This window comes from Mustelus asterias, chromosome 18 (assembly GCF_964213995.1).
Source record: "Mustelus asterias chromosome 18, sMusAst1.hap1.1, whole genome shotgun sequence".
Lineage (NCBI taxonomy): Eukaryota > Metazoa > Chordata > Chondrichthyes > Carcharhiniformes > Triakidae > Mustelus > Mustelus asterias.
The window spans coordinates 77,999,949-78,019,413 of record NC_135818.1 but is presented as its reverse complement, the minus strand read 5'-3'; the positions used below and the strand labels follow the sequence as shown (position 1 = coordinate 78,019,413).

Here is a 19,465-nt window from a genome sequence, read left to right as displayed (position 1 = left end):
GCAAAAAAAAACTCCAGAAAGAGGGAAACAGATTGCAGTGCAGAATGAGCAGATGACTAAGAGTGAAGGAAAGTATGGTACCACTTTTGCTTTGAGACCTTTTTGTTGACTGTTTGGCTTTATCTTGAATTTCACTTGAACTCCCTTCATTGAGCCAAGTGTCTCTTTGAATACATTCTTGTATTTATCCAGAAGGTACTGTAGGTCTGTTTTGGCATCGACCAATCTGTTGACAGCACTGCAGTTAAACTTTATCTTCTCCAACCACGATCACCGAAATAGAGCAGGAAAGCTACCACCGACAACTTGGTGAGGCAACTCCACTGTTTGCCAATTCAACTCCACGTTGACCATGATGCAACCTTTTAATGGCATGATCAAGATCTTCTCTGTATGGCCTTAAAATCACATCAACTGGTTTTAAAGGAAGATGCTTCAACTTTTGTTGGTGAGTAGTTGCAGGTGTTAACAATACAGCAGCACCAGTATTAACCTCCATCCTAATAGGTTCTCCACTTAACTTCGGAATCATCCAGAATCTATGTGAGTCACCCTGTATGGATAAGACATTTAATTGGGGCTCTTCATCATATTTCTGGAGATTCTCTACTTCACAGTCGTAAATCTTTTCTTCCATATTGTAAATTATTTTTGTAGAATGAAATTTGTTCTTCTTGAAAGTACCCAGATTTTATTTCTGAATATTCTTCTCAGGGGAAGTTGATTTAGCCCAACAAGCTTTTACAATGTGACCCATTTTGATACAATCCTTGTATTGACTATTCTTGCTCCAGCATTCACTCACTCAATGGCCCACTTTGGCACATTAGTGACATGCTTGTTGTTGTTTTGACTTCTTATGGGCAATTCACAACTTATGGATTTTCATTCCTGCACCAAAATGTGAGGCTTCTTTAGCAGCCAGTTCCATTAACACTGTGATTTCTACTGCTGTCTTTAAAGTCAAAGCATTTTCAGTGAACAATCTTCTTCGGATACCCTCATTTTGGTGACCACAAACTGGACAATTTCGAAGATAATTTTCTAACGATTCACCAAATACACAATGTTGTGCCAGCCTTTCTAAGGTGGCCACAAACTGAGCAATGCTTTCACCTTTCACTCGATTCCTTCGGTGGTACCGGAACCGTTCCATGATGATCAATGGCTTTGGAAAGTAATGCTCCTCAAGGATCCTTAAAGCGCGGATGGATGGATTCCTGAGCGGTAAGGGAATTAAGGGTTATGGGGATCAGGCGGGTAAGTGGTACTGATCCACGTCAGATCAGCCATGATCTTATTGAATGGCGGGGCAGGCTCGAGGGGCTAGATGGCCTACTCCTGCTCCAATTTCTTATGTTCTTATGTTCTTATGATCTTTGTCAAGTCATTGTAAGTTCTGGTTCCTAGCTTTGCTGGATGAATCAAGTTCCGGAGCAAATGAAAAGTTTTACATCCTGTTGTACCTAGAAAAACTGGTACGAGCAACTTGTTCGCAATTTTATTTGCTTTTACAAAGTACTGAAAATGCTTGGCATTGGAATTCCATGCTTTATTTTCTTCATTGAAAAGCCCCATGGATCCTAATTTACTGTCCTCCCGATACTCCCCTTTTCACCCTGGGACCGTTGACTTCATGTATTTCTCTTTTTCAAATGACCCCAGCCATACAGCAGAATATCCCTTTTTTCAAATATGCCAGATAACTATTAAGAATCTCACCCTTCTCTGATTAGAAGAACCCCCTGTTATAAAGCAATTTGGAGTCATTTTACTTTCTTGGCCTTCCTGTACTGGCTGTTCAATCATTAATCCTGTTTTGCTTTTCTTCAGTCTTCTAATATTCAAAGTGCGAGGATCCACAGTGTTTTTGTCTTCTACTTACGATTTTTTTCTCAATGTTCTCAATGAAACTAAACCACCACCAATTTTCTTTCTGTAATGTCCAAACTTGTGGGTTTTACACAGAAAGAAAAGATGTGTTTTGCACATGTAGATTCAAACTAACACACAACAGGTTTTATTAAAAGAGCTGCTATCTGCACTGTACAGAATACAAAACTTAAAGTGAAATAATAGCCTGAGCACACACCTTAATATGTTCAGTAAATCATGTGATTAGTTCTTACTGTAACCTGCAACCTTTTTAAAATATGTAACAGAAGCACAGCAGAAGAAACTTGAGGAGGTGCTAATGAACTACAGCAAAGCTCCAGTGAGCTTCACAAAGAAAAGGAAAACCTGTTGAAAGACCTTCATGCACTACATCCTTGTAGTGGAATCAGGGATCCTTCCCTGAGGTCAAAGTTAGTGTCACCGGAAAATTACAAAGATAAGCAAATGGAATTTAACATTACTCTGAACAAACTGAACAACCAATTGTCAGAGAGGATATATTCTATATTCCAGAAGGAAGCCAAAAGCTATAAGAAACAGACTGAAGAGCTGAAGAAGCAGTTGAATGGCAAAGTGAAGGCATTGAAAGGAAAAGCCACAGAACTTTCCAAGCTGCAAGAATGAAAAGACAGAAGGTCATAAACTGTAAATCTGACCCTGAAGCACAAGGCACTAGTAGAAGGAAAAAAACTCGATGTTTCAGACTTGTTGAGAACCATAGAGCTGAATGAAAAAAATTCATACACTTGCAAGACAATTTGAGAATAAAACAGCAAACGCATGTTTGCCTCAGATTTTGAAACAAGTAGAAACTAAGGTTCCATTTGTAAAACATATTTATCATGATGGACACCACGGAAAGAGAAAATTCAAATTTACTGTAGGAATGAACAGAGTGCATATTCCCCTTGGAAGGACTGGGACAAACTCAGGGTCCAAAAAAAAGCAAGACAAGTTGTTAATAAAAAGAACCATAACCCTAAGGAGTACAAAGAACAAATCAAACGGGGAAAGTACCAGAAACACAGATGACTACTACCATTCATCCAAATGTGACATCCGAGATGTGGAAGACCTGTCAAGCCTCAAGACCGTCTGAATTTATAAAGTCAGAGATTGGGATGAAGGAGAAGTGACAGCAAGTAAAGATTGTATTGTAAACAGTTATACTCCATTAGAAAGGAGGAAAGTATTGTACTCAGAAGAAAGGGGGATGTTGTTTGATATGCCTGCATTCCTTTGCAAGGGTTAATGTGGGACTGGAAAATAGCACTGCCCACAGGGTGATGTATAGTGTCATATGGTAACAGACTAAGAAGGAACACTCTAGAAGCAGCCTGCATGAGAAGCAGCACCATGCATGACATTAACTGGGACCTGTAAATAGTTATTATTAACAATAAACAGCTCATGTTTAAACATAAAAGTCTCAGTATCTCACCATTGAGACACCACAAATGGACACATAACGCAATATTGTACTCAGTGGTGGCACCATAATAATCAGCAATTGACATGTCACATTATGAAACAATTTTGTTTAAATTAGATTGGTTGACAATGGGAACCTCCCATTCATCATCACATCTTCATCAGAAACAAATTGAAAGAGACAATAGTACTGTTAAGTTTCTACTTATTATAGATAATAACACTAAAACATATACATCAAATAAATGTGAAATTATATTCAGGTATATTATTTTATTCATGATGATTCAAAACTTGCATAAAATCTTTGTCAACATGTTAGTGCCCGCAACACCCTATAGGCAGTATGAAGTCTTTATCAGTTGAGCATTATGCATTGCCTGCATGGAGCAGGCTGAAACAATCAATCATTTTTAAAAATTCCACACTTAAAATTATGGAGTGCAGGACAAAGTAGAGGAGGGAGCAGGATGAAGGGAGAATAGACAGAGGAGTGGAAAAGGAGGGGATCAGGGAGGAGAGGATGAGGGTGGAGAAGAGATGAGGGAGAAGGGAAGAGGGGCAAGGCTGGAAGAGGGACAAGGCTGGAAGAGAGAGAGGAAGGTAGGGACGGTATAAAAGTTAAAGATGCTGCCACTTAATCCATAGAGCTTTTCAGTTGAGACTGTCTATTCATACCCTAATTACTGTTCTATTTGCCATTTTTTAATAGTCTTCCTATATAAGTTCTTACCCAATTGCAATTGATATTGCCATTATGCTATTTATCTGGAAGTACAATGGGGGTTCTTCCAAACTCACGCAACTCCAGTAAGAAACTAGAAGAACTACCAAGGAAACATCACAAATAACTACTTTCAGCCACAGGATAGCACACAGAGCCAATTGTACAGACGGAACTAAATGTAAACCTTGAGGAAACATATGATATTGATATGAGAGTTAGTGGTGCAATGGCCTCATCTGAAGAGTCTCAGCATCCAAGATTTAAGCAATAAAATAAAGGATTTGGTCCAAGCACACCATATATATGCGAGCACTGGGCGGCATGGTGACATGGTGGTTAGTACTGCTGCCTCACAGTGCCAGGGATCCGGGTTCAATTCCTCGGGTCACTGTGTGGAGTTTGCACATTCTCCCTGTGTCTGTGGGTTTCCTCTAGGTGCTCCAGTTTCCTCCCACAGACCAAAGATGTGTGGGTTAGGCTGATTGACCATGCTAAACTGACCCTAGTGTCGGGGGATTAGCAGGGTAAATATGTGGGGTTACGGGAATATGGCCTGGGTGGGATTGTGGTCAGTGCAGACTTGATGGGCCGAATGGGCTCCTTCTGCACTGTAGGGATTCTATGATTCTATTATCTAAAAATATGTGGCAGATCTAACACACCCAACTCTGGTAATTTACTATGATAGTTGTGTGTATTGACACTCAAGAGGAGTCACATGGACTCAAAATATTAACTCTGTTTCTCGCTCCACAGACACTGCCAGACTTGCTGAGTTTTCCAACATTTTCTGTTTTATTTCAGATTTCCAGCATCTGTAGTATTTTGCTTTTCTTATATTGGTAATCCAATACTTCCTGAGTGTCACAATTGCCTAAATTGAAATCCATTTTTCATTCACCGAACCTATAACTATTTCTCTGAAATGTTATGCTTGCCAAATAATAAAGATTTTACTGTAGTTCTGTAATCAATCAGGTTGGACCAAAATTTGAAAACACTCCTACACACGATGATTGGTAAAAGTATGGAACTCTCTTTTATAAATAGCAGTTAATTTCAAAGCTAAGATTGATAGATTTTTGTTGGGAAAATATATTGTGGGAGATGAGACAAAGGAAAGTATATGGAATTAAGCCACAGATCAACCATGATGTCGTTGACTGGCAGAATAAATAGAGGAATTAAATTACCTACTTGTTCCTATGATACATGAGCAAGGTATCATGAATTGACTTCCCTTATTCTACTTTTAGTTATATAAATTGCAAATAACACCCTACCTGGCCATCAGCTGTTTCTTGGAAGCATCTTCCAACATTCATAGGCCTATGCTGTGACTGTGATTGCCCATTGATGTTTCCATTAGCATTAAACTGTGATCTTTGCTGGACTGAATGGGCTGACTGTTGGCCCTGAGAATTTTTTATGCTGTTCATGGTTGAAGCGTCAGGTGCAGTCTTTACTCTTGCCACTTGATGAATCTGCACTGTGGCCTCAGGTGGGTGGTTTACATGGATATTAACCAGGGATGGGAGCATAAGAACTGTAAGTAAAATGGAATAATGATTTAATATACAAGAAATTTAGGAGTCAATTTTTTTCCAACAGTAACATTCTGAAATAACCATAATGATTGCATTTCAAAATAGAAGTTACCAAAAATTATGGGCAGAATTTTATGAGAAAAACTCGAAAGGGTCCAGCAAATGTGAAAATGGGAGAGTTGCAGATCTGTTTTTTGGGCTAGTTTTTATGCCCAATCTTGTGCACATAGTGCATGAAAAATGGGCTAGACTGTTTCTAGCTACTACAGGCAGTGGGTAGGGTTTAATTCACCAGCAATCAGCAGAGGGAGCTATTGTGCATGTGCAGATCTCTGTGGCTGCACATGTGCAATCCCAACAGCAAAGGTCTGACAGAGAGAGAGAACAAGCTGTCAGGTGTCTGCTGTTGGAGGCAGCCTGAACCACCCCCCCACCACCCGCAATCGCGGGGGCCCGCTGCCCATTGCGAGCCCCACACTGCCCGAAAATGTAGCCCCCATCGCCCAGATTGATCGCGCTCACCTCTCTCCCACCACCGATCACAATGCAGAGTTACAGCAGGACCCCTCCCTCCCTGATCGGGGTGCCCAGGCCTGGCCCCACGCCCTCCAGGCCATCCCTTCAGGCCTCACCCCCATACCCTCTTCAGGCCCTGCCCTCATAGGCTCCGCTCCCGGCACTGCATGGTGGGCAGTCCCAATGCGCCCATTGGGCATTGCCAAGGTGCCAGGCTGGCACTGCCAAAGGGGCACACCACTTGCCCTCTGCCTCCCTGGGGGGGCCTCAATGGCCTCCAGTTCTACCAGTGAGGGCAACACGACTGTTCCCCATTCATGGGGAGCAGGTGTTTCCCTTGCCGGAGAGAACCTCTCCCGGTGAGGCCTTAAGGCACTAGAGCCCAGATGATTGAGTGCCAGGCTTGCTAATGCCATGTAAATCAGCATTTTAATAACTTTAAACAATTTATTCAGCATCTCACCAGAAATGGGTGAGAGACTGACCTCACCAGAAATCCGGTTCCGGTAAGATCGCGAGAGCTGAGAAATCGGGTGCAACCTGAATTTTTGGCTCTCACGTAATTTTACTGGCTCACTCTGCCCATCAATGAGTGGGGCAAACCTGTAAAATTCCGCCCTTCATCTCAGAAGGAACAAATTTAGTCCACCATTTTTATAACCCCTCCTCATCAAATAGACCACAAAGTGAAAAATTGGGTGGTTTAGAAGACTGGGCAAGGGAGGTAAGCTGCACGTGTTTATGAGGACAACTTGATCTTCCATGCATTCATTTTAACAAACAGAAAATGGTTGTGTTACAGGTGCATAGTCCTCCATGACCAATTTCCTTCATGTAAGTTAGTTAGAGGGATCTGCCTGAAGTGGCAGTTAACTATCAGTCAGTTGTTTGTAATTGCCCTCAATGGGTGTTAATTGCGTTAATACATGTTTATTCAAAAAAAGGGAGACAGAAAATAGGAACTATGGGGGCGATTTTACCATCGCATTGCGCCCGTTTTCATTAAGTGGGTTGTAAAGCGATTAGCACGATTGGCACCATTTTACGAGTGCTGAATTTTTGGTGCGGTTAGCCTCTCACCGAAAATGGGCAAGAGGCAGGTTAATGTATTGAAAATTATTTAAAGAAGCATTTACATGTCATTAGCGAGCATGGCACTCAGTCGTCCGGGCCTTTGTGAGCTCGCCGGAAAAGGTTCTCGCCAGCGAGGAATAGGCATGCTCCCCATGAAGAGGGAGCAGTCGAGTTAGCCTCGCCGGTGGAACCGGAGGCCATTAAGGCCCCCCAGGAGGGCCGAGGGCAGTACCAAACTGGCAGTACCATCCTGGCACCTGGGCAATGCCAGTCTGGCACCTGGGCGATGCCCATTGGGCACCTGGACAAAGCCCACCAGGCACCTGGACAAAGCCCACCAGGCACCTGGACAAAGCCCACCAGGCAGTGCCAGTGGGCGGGGCTAATGGGGAGGGCCAGTGGGGGGATAATGGGGGGGGGGGGATAATGGGGGGGGGATAATGGGGGGGGGGGGGGATAATGGGGGGGGGGGGGGCTAATGGGCAGAGGGGACCCACTGCCACTCTGCAGTGATCGGTGGGGTGGGAGGGAGAGGGGGCCCACTGTCAGTCTGAAGCGGTTGGTGGGGGGAGGGAGGGAGAGGGGGCACACTGCCACTCTGCAGCGATTGGTGGGGGGAGGGCAGCGGGGCACAATCGGTCTGGGCGGCGGGGGCTGTATCTCGGGCCTCGGAGCCCCGTGTTTGTGGTGGGGGGGAGGGGGGGGCGGGAGGGGGGGGGGGGCGGGGGGGGGAGCCAGAGGAAAGCTGTTTCATCCTACCTGCACTAGCAGATGCCTCACAGCTCTCTCTTTGGGGGTGATTTTACTGTCGTGTTGCACCCATTTTCGGGTGTAATGTAGTGGTGAAGTCGGGCATAAAGTGCTTAGTATGATTGGCGCCGGTTTTTGCAACCGGCGCCCTTTTATAAGCGCCGGGTTTCCAGCGCAGTCAGCCTCTTGCTGGAAATGGGCGAAAGGCAGGTTAATACATGGAAATTTACTATAATGCTGTTTTACATCTGCTTAGCGAGCCCGGCGCTCAATCATCCAGGCCCGCCCCACCTTTATGATCTCGCTGGAAAAGGTTCGTCTCGGCGAGGAATAGACATGCTCCCCATGAATGGGGAGCAGTCAACTTTGCCTCGCCAGTGGAACCAGAGGCCATTGAGGCCTCCCGGGGAGGCCGAGGGCAACGGAGATGCCCCTTGGGCAGTGCCAGACTGGCAGTGTCACCCTGGCACCTGGGCAATGCAAGTCTGGCACCTGGGCAATGCCCACCGAGCAATGTCAGGGAGCAGGGACAATGGGGGGGGGGGGGGGGGGTGGCCAGTGGGGGTGGGGCCGGTGGTTCAGGGTCAATAGGGGGAGGGAGCTAATGGGGGAGGGGACCTGTTGCCACTCTGCAGGGATTGGTGGGGGAGAGGGAGGGAGAGGGGACATGCTGTCACTCTGCAGGGATCGGAGAGAGGGAGGGAGAGGGGGCCCATTGCTCCTCTGCATCTGTCGTTGGGGGGAGGGAGGGAGAGGGGGCCTGCTGCAACTCTGCAGGGATTGGTGGGGGGAGGGAGAGGGGGCCCGCTGCCACTCTGCAGGGATCGGTGGGGAAGTGGAAGGGAGCCCGCTGCGATCTGCAGGGATCGGTGGAGGGAGGGCAATAGGTCCGTGATTATTCACGGGGGGGTAGGGAGCGCCCGCGATTGATCTGGGCGGCAGGGGAGAGGGTCGCCGGGGCTATATCTTGGGCCACAGGCCCCCACAATTGTTGGGGGGGGGGGGGGGGAGCTGCTACATGCAGCCTGTACTCGCAGGGGCGTGACAGCTCTCTCTTTTCTGTCGTTCCTGTGCTACTGCTAATGCGCGTGTGCAGCATCAGAGGCCTGCACATGCGCACTACCTCCCTCTGCAGGGTTTTGGGCATGTTAAGCCCCATCCACAGGCTTCTGCAGGGAGCAACAGATTTGCTCAAAATTTTGCAGGCTGAGTGCATATGGGGGGGGGGGGGGGGGGGGGCTGAAAACACGCCCAAAAGACAGATCTGAAACTCTCCCAGTTTCAAGTCCGCCCAGCACTGAGAAAAAAATGGTAAAATCGCCCCCTTTGTCTGTCAGACCCCTGCTACTGCTAATGTGCATGTGCAGCATCAGAGGCCTGCACATGCACACTACCTCCCTCTGCAGGCTTTCAGGCACATTAAACCGCATCCACAGGCTTCTGCAGTGAGCAACAGGCTCGCTCAGAATTTTGCAGGCAGAGTGAGTCTGGGGGGGGGCCTAAAAACACCCAAAAGACGGATCTGAAACTTTCCTAGTTTCAAGTCCGCCCAGCGCTTTAAAGTGATAAAATACTGTCCTATGGGGGTCAATTAGCTTAAAGTCTGTCATAGGGAAAATGTTAAAAGCTATTATTAAAGAAGTTAAATCAGGACACTTAGGGTAATTAGGCAGAGTCAACATGGTTTTGTGAAAGGCAAATCATGTTTAACCAATGTATTGAGTTCTTTGAAGATCGAACTGTGGATAAAAGGGAATCAGTGGATGTACCGAACTTAGATTTCCAGAAGGCATCAGATAAGGTGACACATCAAAGGTTATTGCTGAAAATAAAAGCACATGGCAGGATATTGGCATGGATAGAAGATTAGTTAGCTGATAAGAAACAGAGTAAGCATAAATGGTTCATTTTCTGATTGGCAAAATGTAATGATGGTTGTGCCAAAGGGATCAGTGGTGGGGCCACATCTCTTTGAAATTTATATAATGACTTGGATGAAAGGACTGTTGATTTGCTGCTAAATTTGTTGATGGCACAAAGAAAAGTAAGTTATAAAGAAGACATAAAGTGGCTTTAAAAGGATATAGATAGGTTAAGTGAATGGGCAAAGATTTGGAAAATGGAGTGTAATGTAGGAAATGTCAAATTGTCCATTTGGTATGTTGTCTAAATGGTGAGATTACAGAATTTTGAGATGCAGAGGGACCTGGGTGTCCTTGAGCAAGAGGTTAGTATGCAGGTGCAGCAAGTAATAGAATATTATTGTTTATTGCGAGGGGAATTTAATACAAAGATAGGGAGGTTATGCTTCAATTATACAGGGCATTGGTGAGACACAGCTGGAGTACTGTGTTGGTCTCCTTTTTTAAGGAAGGGCGTTGGAAGCAGTTCAGAGAAAGTTTACTAGACACTTTTTATTCGTTCGTGGGACATGGATATCGCTGGCTGGCCAGCATTTATTGCCTATCCCTAGGTGTCAATCAGAACAACCATAATCTTATTGAATAGTGGAGCAGGCTCGACCGCATGGCTTGCTCCTGCTCCTAAATGGTTTGATCACAAGTACATATGTTCGTATGGAAGTGATACATAGAATGCTCTTATTCAAGATCAATGCCGTGGGATTCATAATAAAACATGAAGGGAGGAGCTAAGGAGTTTCTTGAGGCGTTGATGTTGGAAACAATATTGTTGTTAATTTACATCAAGAGAACTGGATTCAGAAACACAATGAAAAGATGCAAAATGATATAAAGCTCAATTATGGTGGGAGGGAATAATGAGGGATTAAAGACAAAAGATATCTTAGGAATTACAATATAAATTGGACAAAATATGGAAATGGACAAGAAAATTCGAGTGCAGACTCCAAAGGTGAAGGAAAGAAGGGCAACACACATACTCTATAAAGTGTTTTGATGTAGCTAAACCTTTTTTTTACTTCACTCGTGGAATACAAGCTTTGCTGGCAAGGGCGGCATTTATTACCAACCCTAATTGTCTTTGAGATTTGCTACTGCAGTCCATGTGGTGAAGGCACTCCCACTGTGCTGCTGGGTAAGGAATTCCACATTATGATGTACTATCTTGAACCGTTTTTCATTAATGTCTTCAATGTTGCATTTCAGAGAGAAGGTAAAAGCAAAAATGGATCCTGGGCTCAAAGCTGCCCCTTTGAGGGTCCTATTGTGATGGAAGAGGTGAAGGAGGGAGAGGCGATGCAGAGCACAGCTCCACCCTGAGGCTTTGCCAAATATCCAGGGTCAAGGGGAATCAGAACAAGAACAAGAGGAACAGGAGGAGACATCCAGACAATGGAGGCAAATCACCTGACCAAGGGTAAAGGTAATCCCAGATGACCATAGTCTGCTGACCCCTTTTAGGGAGAGAGCTGACTGGTGATGATTTAACCTGAGGATCACCACACCTCAGGCGAGGGGCAATTTCAGAGTATACCAATTTCATGAGTATACCAAAGTAGACTCTCCTATTTACAAATGAGTGAGAGACAATGGCGGTCACGTCTGGGCTTGTCCCAAGCTATGGTACAACACATTGTGAAGACCTAACACCCCAAGGTGTTGGAGGCTATCCCCTTCCAGTGGATTTAAAAGTGATTACCATGCTAAATTTATTACTCTGTGGGTCATTCCAGGGATCAACAGCTTATCTTTGCAGCATCTCGCAGTCTGCAGCAGATAGATGCATAAAAGAGGTCCCAGTGAGGTTTGCCATGGACGAGCATAGCCACCAGCTTTCCAGCAATCGACTGTACCCATGGCAACAGCCCCTAGTGTTTGTAAACCACAAAAGCATCAATGTACAACTGCTGTGTGATCATCAGAAGCATAAAATACAAGATTATGCACTGTACCCTGGGAGTTGCAATGACTCCTACACCCTGAGTCACTCAAAGGTAACTGAGATTTTTGAAAGGCTTGAACATCTGCAGGGATGGCTACCTGGAGATAAGGGGTACCCACATAAATACTGGCTAATGACACTGGACCGTCACCTTCAGAATCGTTCCGAAGAGAGGTACAATGCTGTTCACAGCTTCACGCACTCTGCCTGACTCCTTGAGGAGATGATGCAGCTGGAGGAAAGTCAATGTGCTTTATTGCTCTGTTGCATACATCTAGATAGTGTCCACGAGGGTGTAAAGCCATGGAGTCCAGGACGAAGTGCAAATCCATCAAAACCTGCCGGAACAAGGTGTCCATGTCGGTCAACAACCTTCCCATTGTGACCTTGAGGCACTCACATGGCAAAGCCAGAACATTAGACAGAATGCAGACGGACTCCTCCATCTTCACTCCAGTCTGCTGAGTATCTGCTGAATCTCTGGCTGATGTTACATCATTTGTTGTATCATCTCCAGCACTGAGTTGCTGCCACTCTCAGAGGCTCACCATCTGACTCAGATGAGGCAGGTGGTTGGTCTCGAGCAGCCCCCTAGGTGCCGGAAACCCGGGCTGTCCCTGCCTCCAACTGCTGCGCGGATGTGTTAGTGAGGTGTTCTCCCATGGGTGAGCTTGAACCTAATCTAAACCTATGCCCCACCAAGATGTCTATCTCTGTGCAGGTGCAGGTCAGTGTTGTGATGGCTCTTCCTCAGCTTCCTCTTCAGACATGGTCTGGGAATTTGGACTAATAGTGGACACCCTTGTGGACCTAGATCTGGTGGTGCCTATAAAATAGAGAATAGAGTTTCAGTTGATGAGCATGAGGAATATAAGACTGCATGTCACAGACTGTGATTATGATTTTGCGATAAACTGATGGAGGTGTGATGCGTACTGGGTTTTTGGGACAATCTGATTTCCCCTTCCCCACAGGAGCAGTCCTTGTCCTCCCCAATGATCTCAGCTGCAGCCTCCTCAAAATCTCTGAGGGCATTTATTGGCCATGCCTTCCTCAGTCTGCACTCTATTGTCTGCACACCTTCTGTTGCGGGCGAGTTTGCCGTGGATGAAGTCACAGAAAGGCATATGCTGAGAACGTTTAGAGCATAGGTTGGGAAAGATGCATGCATCGTGTATGTGGTGAGCCATTCCTGGAAGTAGCTGACAATGGAAGGTATGTAGCATGATGTAAAGGATGATGGTGCTGTGAAAGTTTCCATGAGTCAGTGGTGAAATGTATCCCCCACTAATGTTTGTGTGAGATCCCTAAAAACAGTGGCTCTTTGAGTATATGATGCCATGATGAGAATATGATATTAGAAGGAGTCAAAGGATGACTAACCCTGGTAGAGCGGATCATTCATCCTCTTCCTGCATTGGATATCGTTTCCGGAGCGGTTGGCAGCCATGCTGACTTCCTTTGCGATAACCTTCCAGACCAGAGAGCTGAGGCTAGTATGCTTTCTGGAGCCATACCTGGCATACAGGATATCCCTGTGAGCTCAAACTCCTCTAATGAAGGCATTGATGGCCTGATATGTGAAGTGGAAAGCTTTGTTCTTCTGGCTTGTGGTCGCTAGACATCTCTAACGGTCTCCCGGAGACAGACGGGCTGGAGAGAGGGAGAGATGTGTGTACTCGGGTGGCATTTAAAAATGGCACTCGGACCTTCGGCCCAACCAGCTAATGGAGGGCAGATGAATCTGCTAAAGACCTGCCAGGTGATTCGGAGAGCTGGTCTCTTGTGCATAATTAATTAACTTCCAAGAGCGGAATCAGTGTAAGTTGCCACCATTTTGGGCTGCGGGGTCCATACCACAAAACCCGCCCACCACCACACTTAATCTCAAAAATGGAGAATTCAGCCCATGATCAGAATAAAGCAATATAAAGTGCTATTACTTTTTTAAAAAATCCAACACTAATTTTCTTCTGAGGGCATGAGCTTTCACACTTGTAAAATTATTTTTCAGCATCTGAGAGGTTGTTCTGTAGTAATTAATACTTACCATGCTATTGAAATGTCATTTACACCTGACTACCCCAGCTTTAAGCTTTACAACTGCTTTTGGTACAGACTTACTGGGAAAGTACAACTATTTCAATTTGTCACAGTAACTTCAATGTCATCAGTGAGGACTACAACAGTGCATCCTAGGGAGGAGAGGGATATCTCTGACAGGAACCTCTGGATTTTCATGTGTGCAGGTGCCAGGAGCTGTTGTCCAATTTATTCAGCAATAAACATGAACACTTATAACCTCACCAATAATATTAGCGCAAAATCCTAGCCATTTATACCCCCCCCCCCCCCCCCCCCGGCATCCTGTTTCTCACTTTATATAATCACTCTGTCCAGCACTTGATCGGTGTGTACCATCTGCAAGATACACTCCAAAACTTGCCAAGGCTTCAATAGCAGCTCACAAATTTGTGACCTCTACCACATAGAAGAACAAGGTCGCATGACATGTGTGAACATCACCACCTTCAAGTATCCACTCAGATCACACACCATCCTAACTTGGAAACATATTATTGTCCCTTCATCATCATTGAGTCAAAATCCTGGAACACTACCTGACAGTACTGTGGAAGCACCTTCAAGGACTGCAGCAATTCAAGAAGGTCACTTTCACAGAGGTAATTGGAGATGGGCAATAAATGTTGGCCTAGCCACAATGTGCACAGCAATAAATTTTAAATGACATTTGCTATTATTATCCTGGAAACAACCAAAAGAATGTAGAAAGTAAGTTAAACAGTATTCAGCATGTGGCAAAATAATTCGATCCACTCAGATCACTATAACCTAAAGTACAAAAATTAACATTGCTTCAAACAGTGGAATGTACTAATTTAGACACATGGGGCGGGATTCTCCGGCTACGCTCACCTGAAAACCAGAGATTCCCACCGATTTCAATGGACCTTTACATTGTCTGCTCCCCACCCACTAGAATTCCAATGGCAGGCGGGATGGGAGAATTCCAGCCATTATTTTTTTGCAAAGGTAACAACCAATCTTATAGTAATGTAGATATGTACCCTTTCAATAATAACAAATAATTGAGAATATATCATTTACCTTGCTGGTTAGAAAGAGGGAGTGTGTATACAGACTGTGAAACAGAAGAAATTTCTTGTGCAGTCTTTGACACAGTCTGTTTTTCAGGAGGTACCGGAAGGTGGCAGAACTTCCCTGTTGAGTTTGATGGACATTGACACTTGTCTCTTCCAATGCAGTATCCTCCATTCAGGCAGGGAATCTGGCAAAAATCTATAATAATTATAAGGAAGTCATTAATGAGAATGCTTGCTAATTTAGTTGATTTATAAATCATCTGGACAAATTATTTGACTGCTCATTGGTGATCGTTATGATGCTGTAAGCCTCTATATAGCCTTTACCTGAAACTAAATGTGTTGTTGTTTTTCCCTTAGCTGGAGAACAAGAATTATTACACAACAGAGAACCATACTGAATGTAGAAAGTTCAGAGGAGAAGTGAATAAAATAAACAAGAGAAGCAAAGAAGATGGATAAGAAGCTTTTGGCAACCAACATAAAAGGAAATCCAAAAGGTTTCTGCAGCATGTAAATAGTAAAAAGGTGATAAAAGGAAAGTGGGGCTGATTAAGACCAAAAAGAAAATTTACATATGGTGGAAGAAGAAATTCCATTGCTGAGGTAATAAATGGCCACTTTGCATCACCAAAGAAGAAGATGCATTTAAACTTGTTGTGAGAAATGAGGTAGTTGAGATACTAGATGGACTATAAACTGATAAACAGGAGTTAGTAGAAAGGCTGACTGTGCTTAAAAATTTTTAAGTCACCAGAGCTGGATTAGATGCATGTCAGGATACTTTTATTTTATTTATGTAACCTTTATTTAGCCAGGTAAATCAATGCCCTCTGCAAGGTCAAGCATCGTCGTTCAATCAAGCCCAAAATGGGGTGCAATGCCTCATTTTGTCAGCCTGGATCTTGTTTGTCTCTCTTTTGGGGACCATGAATTGGATTCAATTTGAATTGGTTTTGGAGCAAGCGAGGAGATAGAAGATTAAGGGTTTGCCCTGTCGGCTCTGTGCATTGGTTTTGTAACTTTAAGGAATAAAATTTAAAATAAACAAAAGTCAATGCTTATTTAAAATAACAACCTTGCTAAGAGGCCAACACTAACAGAAATTACAAAAGAATACTATTCATTTAAATACTAATAACAATAAAATACTAATTATCAATAAAAGTGAATTGACAGTTTAGCAAGTACAAGCATCAGTTAACAGCGCCTTAACCCTTCAGCAAAAAGATCCACCATAATAAAATTAGTAATCTTCAGTTTTAGTTGTAGACCTTATTCCAGTCATTGGCAACTGCAAACTGAAATTAATTGTGTCCAAAGACTGTGCTCGCTCTTCGATCAAGCACAGTGGCCAATTCGATCAAGTCACAAAACTTCAGCTTGTAAGAAGAAAGAGTAAAATGCAACAAACTTTTCAAATAAGCAGAAGTTTTCCCGAGCAAGTTTCAATAAATTGACAGAAGCCAGTAGAGTTGGCACCTGGTGTGCAAGTCACAGTAATGGATGTGAAAGGGGACAGCAGTCATAGATCTAATTGCAGAATGAAAGAGGATGTTTAACTTACCAAGAGAGATTCTGGAAGCCATTTTATAAATGAGGTACAGTAATTAAAAATGGGCAAGATAGACATCTGAACTATGGTGTATCTGGTAGAGGAATAAAGCAGGCCTTATTGGGATGCAGAAAACCAAGTCTAGACTTAACTTTAGCTTGTAAAATGTCAAATTGGGAATTACAAGCATGATCAATCAGATTTTGAGATATTTGTAAGTGGAAACTTACTCAAGTTCAGTGTTATGAGGCATTAAAATTTTGTGGTCACAGGTAGAATATGAGTTTTTCCTATTAAACAGCATAAACTTGGTTTTAGTTGTGTTCAGCAGAATATGAAGACCAAAAAAAATCTGAGAGAAGTACTGAGGCAAGTATGGGTGGAAATTGTGAAGGCACTGGCCACATCTTCCAAGTCTCCTCAGATACAGGCTATTGAGAGTGGGACTGGAGAATTGAAAATCTTATACTGCTGTTCAAAAAGGGTATAAAGGTACACCCAGCAACAGGCCAGTCAGTTTAACCTTGGTAGTGGAAAGGCTTTTAGAAATGATAACCTGGGATAAAATTAATAGTTACATGGATAAATATGGGCTAATTAAGAAAAGTCAGCATGAATTTGTTAAGGGCATATCGCATTTAACTAAGTAACAGAGAGGGTACATGAGGGCAATGTGGTTGATGTGGTTTACATGGACTTCCAAAAGGCATCTGATAAGGTGCCACATTACAGGCTTGTCAGCAAATTTAAAGCCCATGGAATAAAAAGGACAGTGACAACATGAACACAAAATTGGCTGAGTGCCAGAAAACACAAAAGTAGTAGTGAATGGTTGTTTCTCAGACTGAAGAAAGGTGGAGTTCCCCAGGGCCACTGTTTTCCCTTGAACTATATAAATGACGTGGACTTGGGCATGCAAGGCACAATTTCAAAACTTACACATGATATGAAACTTGGAAGTATTATGAACTGTGATGAGAACGGTGACAGACTTCAAGGGAAGATAAACAGACAAGTGGAATGGGCAGGCAAAAGGCAGATGAAATTTAATGCAGAGAAATGTTACAAAGAACAAGGTGAGGCAATGTAAAGGGTACAATTCTAAAAGGGCTATGAAAGCAAAGGGACCTGTGGTTACATCTGTAAAACTCCTTGAAGGTGACAAGAAGGTTGAAAAAGTGACCAATGAAGCATACGTGATTCTGGACTTTGTAAATAGAAGCAAAGCTTTCAATGGAGGCATGCTGGCACAGTGGTTAGCACTGCTGCCTCACAGCACCAGGGACCCGGGTTCATATTGCCGTCTTGGGTCACTGTCTGAGTGGAGTTTGCACATTCTCCCCGTGTCTGCATGGGTTTCCTCCAGGTGCTCCTGTTTCCTGCCACAGTCTAAATATGTGTGGGTTAGTCATTTGGCCATGCTAAATTGACCCTTAGTATCAGAGGGACTAGCTAGGGTAAATGCGTGAGGTTATGGGGATAGGGCCTGGGTGGGATTGTGGTCAGTGCAGACTCGATGGACCGAATAGTCTCCTTCTGCACTATAGGATTCTATGATTCTATGAACGTCCTCTTTCGAGGCAGGTTTGGTGGCAAGGGGGTTAATGTTTTGCATTTCTCTGTTTCAAACATTACATTGAACTCAATCATATCATTTTTGCTATTAGATAAATATTCATACTCCATGTAAATTGTATTAAAATTTGAAGATTCCAAGACAATGTTTACATAGTGGTTTGGAATCGACAATTTGGATATCTGACCACCAGTGTCCAGCTGTTTTACATTAGATTATGGCTGCTTTGTGCCTCAGTTGCACAGATCTTTTCTTCACATCACTTGATACCCTTATCAAATCTATTTTACTATTCCTTTTAATACATTGGGATGGAAACCATCACATCCTGGAGAATTGTCTATCTCCAGTTTAATTATCTTCTTAATTACTTTTAAATCATGTATTAATCAACTAAGTTTCTCCCCTTGACTTATTTAAGATTGCTTTTTACCATTTGTATTGTGTCCTAGTCCTACACTATGAAAGCATGTACAATGTGAGTTTGATACATAGAGTATTAGATTATCAATTTATTTTAATTTGACCTTTACTTTTGACTATAAAAAATAGAACATCAGTAAAACACCAAATTTAATACAAACCAAACATTACTTAAATATGTACACCAATAGCTGGAAAACCTATTACTGATTTGCCTTAAAACAGAAAAACTTTGATAGATGTATTTAACATCCTAATGGTAAAAAGCAAATTGTATCCAGAGAAGTATTTCCATAAGCACAGGATTCAGGGATTGAACAAAGACGATACTGTTATTTGTGCTTCCGACAGACAACTGTGCTTGCAGGGAATGTGGTTCCCTGGAAGTGCCACTCGGTGGAAATGCCGGCGTTGGACTGGGGTAAGCACAATAAGAAGTCTCACAACACCGGGTTAAAGTCCAACGGGTTTATTTGGCAGCACTAGCTTTTGGAGTCTCAGGCTCCTTCATCAGGTGAGCTCACTCACCTGATGAAGGAGCTCACTCACTGATGAAGGAGCTCACTCACCTGATGAAGGAGCTCACTCACTGATGAAGGAGCTCACTCACCTGATGAAGGAGCCTGAGACTCCGAAAACTAGTGCTGCCAAATAAACCTGTTGGACTTTAACCTGGTATTGCGAGACTTCTTACAGTGCCACTCTACCCTAGGATCACAAATCTGCCCCTCCATCTCAAGGTTCATGTTGTTACAAATAAAATAAAAACTAGGCAACTTTTGGTAAATGGATAATACCAGTTTTGGAACAGATTACCAATGGAGGTTATGGAGCAGAATTGCATCTTTTGGATTAAGGCCTGGATGAATTTCTACCAGGAATTAGAGGTCCTTGAGAATGAAATTAGCAAGGTAGATCAAGGGGAACCAGGAGATGTAGGTTATGATTTTCTGGCTGCGTTGCGCCTGGCGCAGATCACAC

The 19,465-nt window shown here is 43.6% G+C and overlaps 1 protein-coding gene across 2 annotated transcripts in view; it reads right to left on the bottom strand.

The window, feature by feature from the left end:
• The window catches only part of LOC144507289 (latent-transforming growth factor beta-binding protein 2-like), a 447,226-nt gene that overhangs the window by 287,910 nt on the left and 139,851 nt on the right, over nucleotides 1-19,465 (bottom strand). For both annotated transcript variants that reach the window (XM_078234343.1, XM_078234344.1), the window contains exons 6-7: nucleotides 14,935-15,126; nucleotides 5,338-5,600 (exon numbers count right to left, since the gene is read on the bottom strand). In XM_078234343.1, the coding sequence (XP_078090469.1) occupies nucleotides 5,338-5,600; nucleotides 14,935-15,126 (455 nt within the window). The remainder of the gene's footprint in view (nucleotides 1-5,337; nucleotides 5,601-14,934; nucleotides 15,127-19,465) is intronic.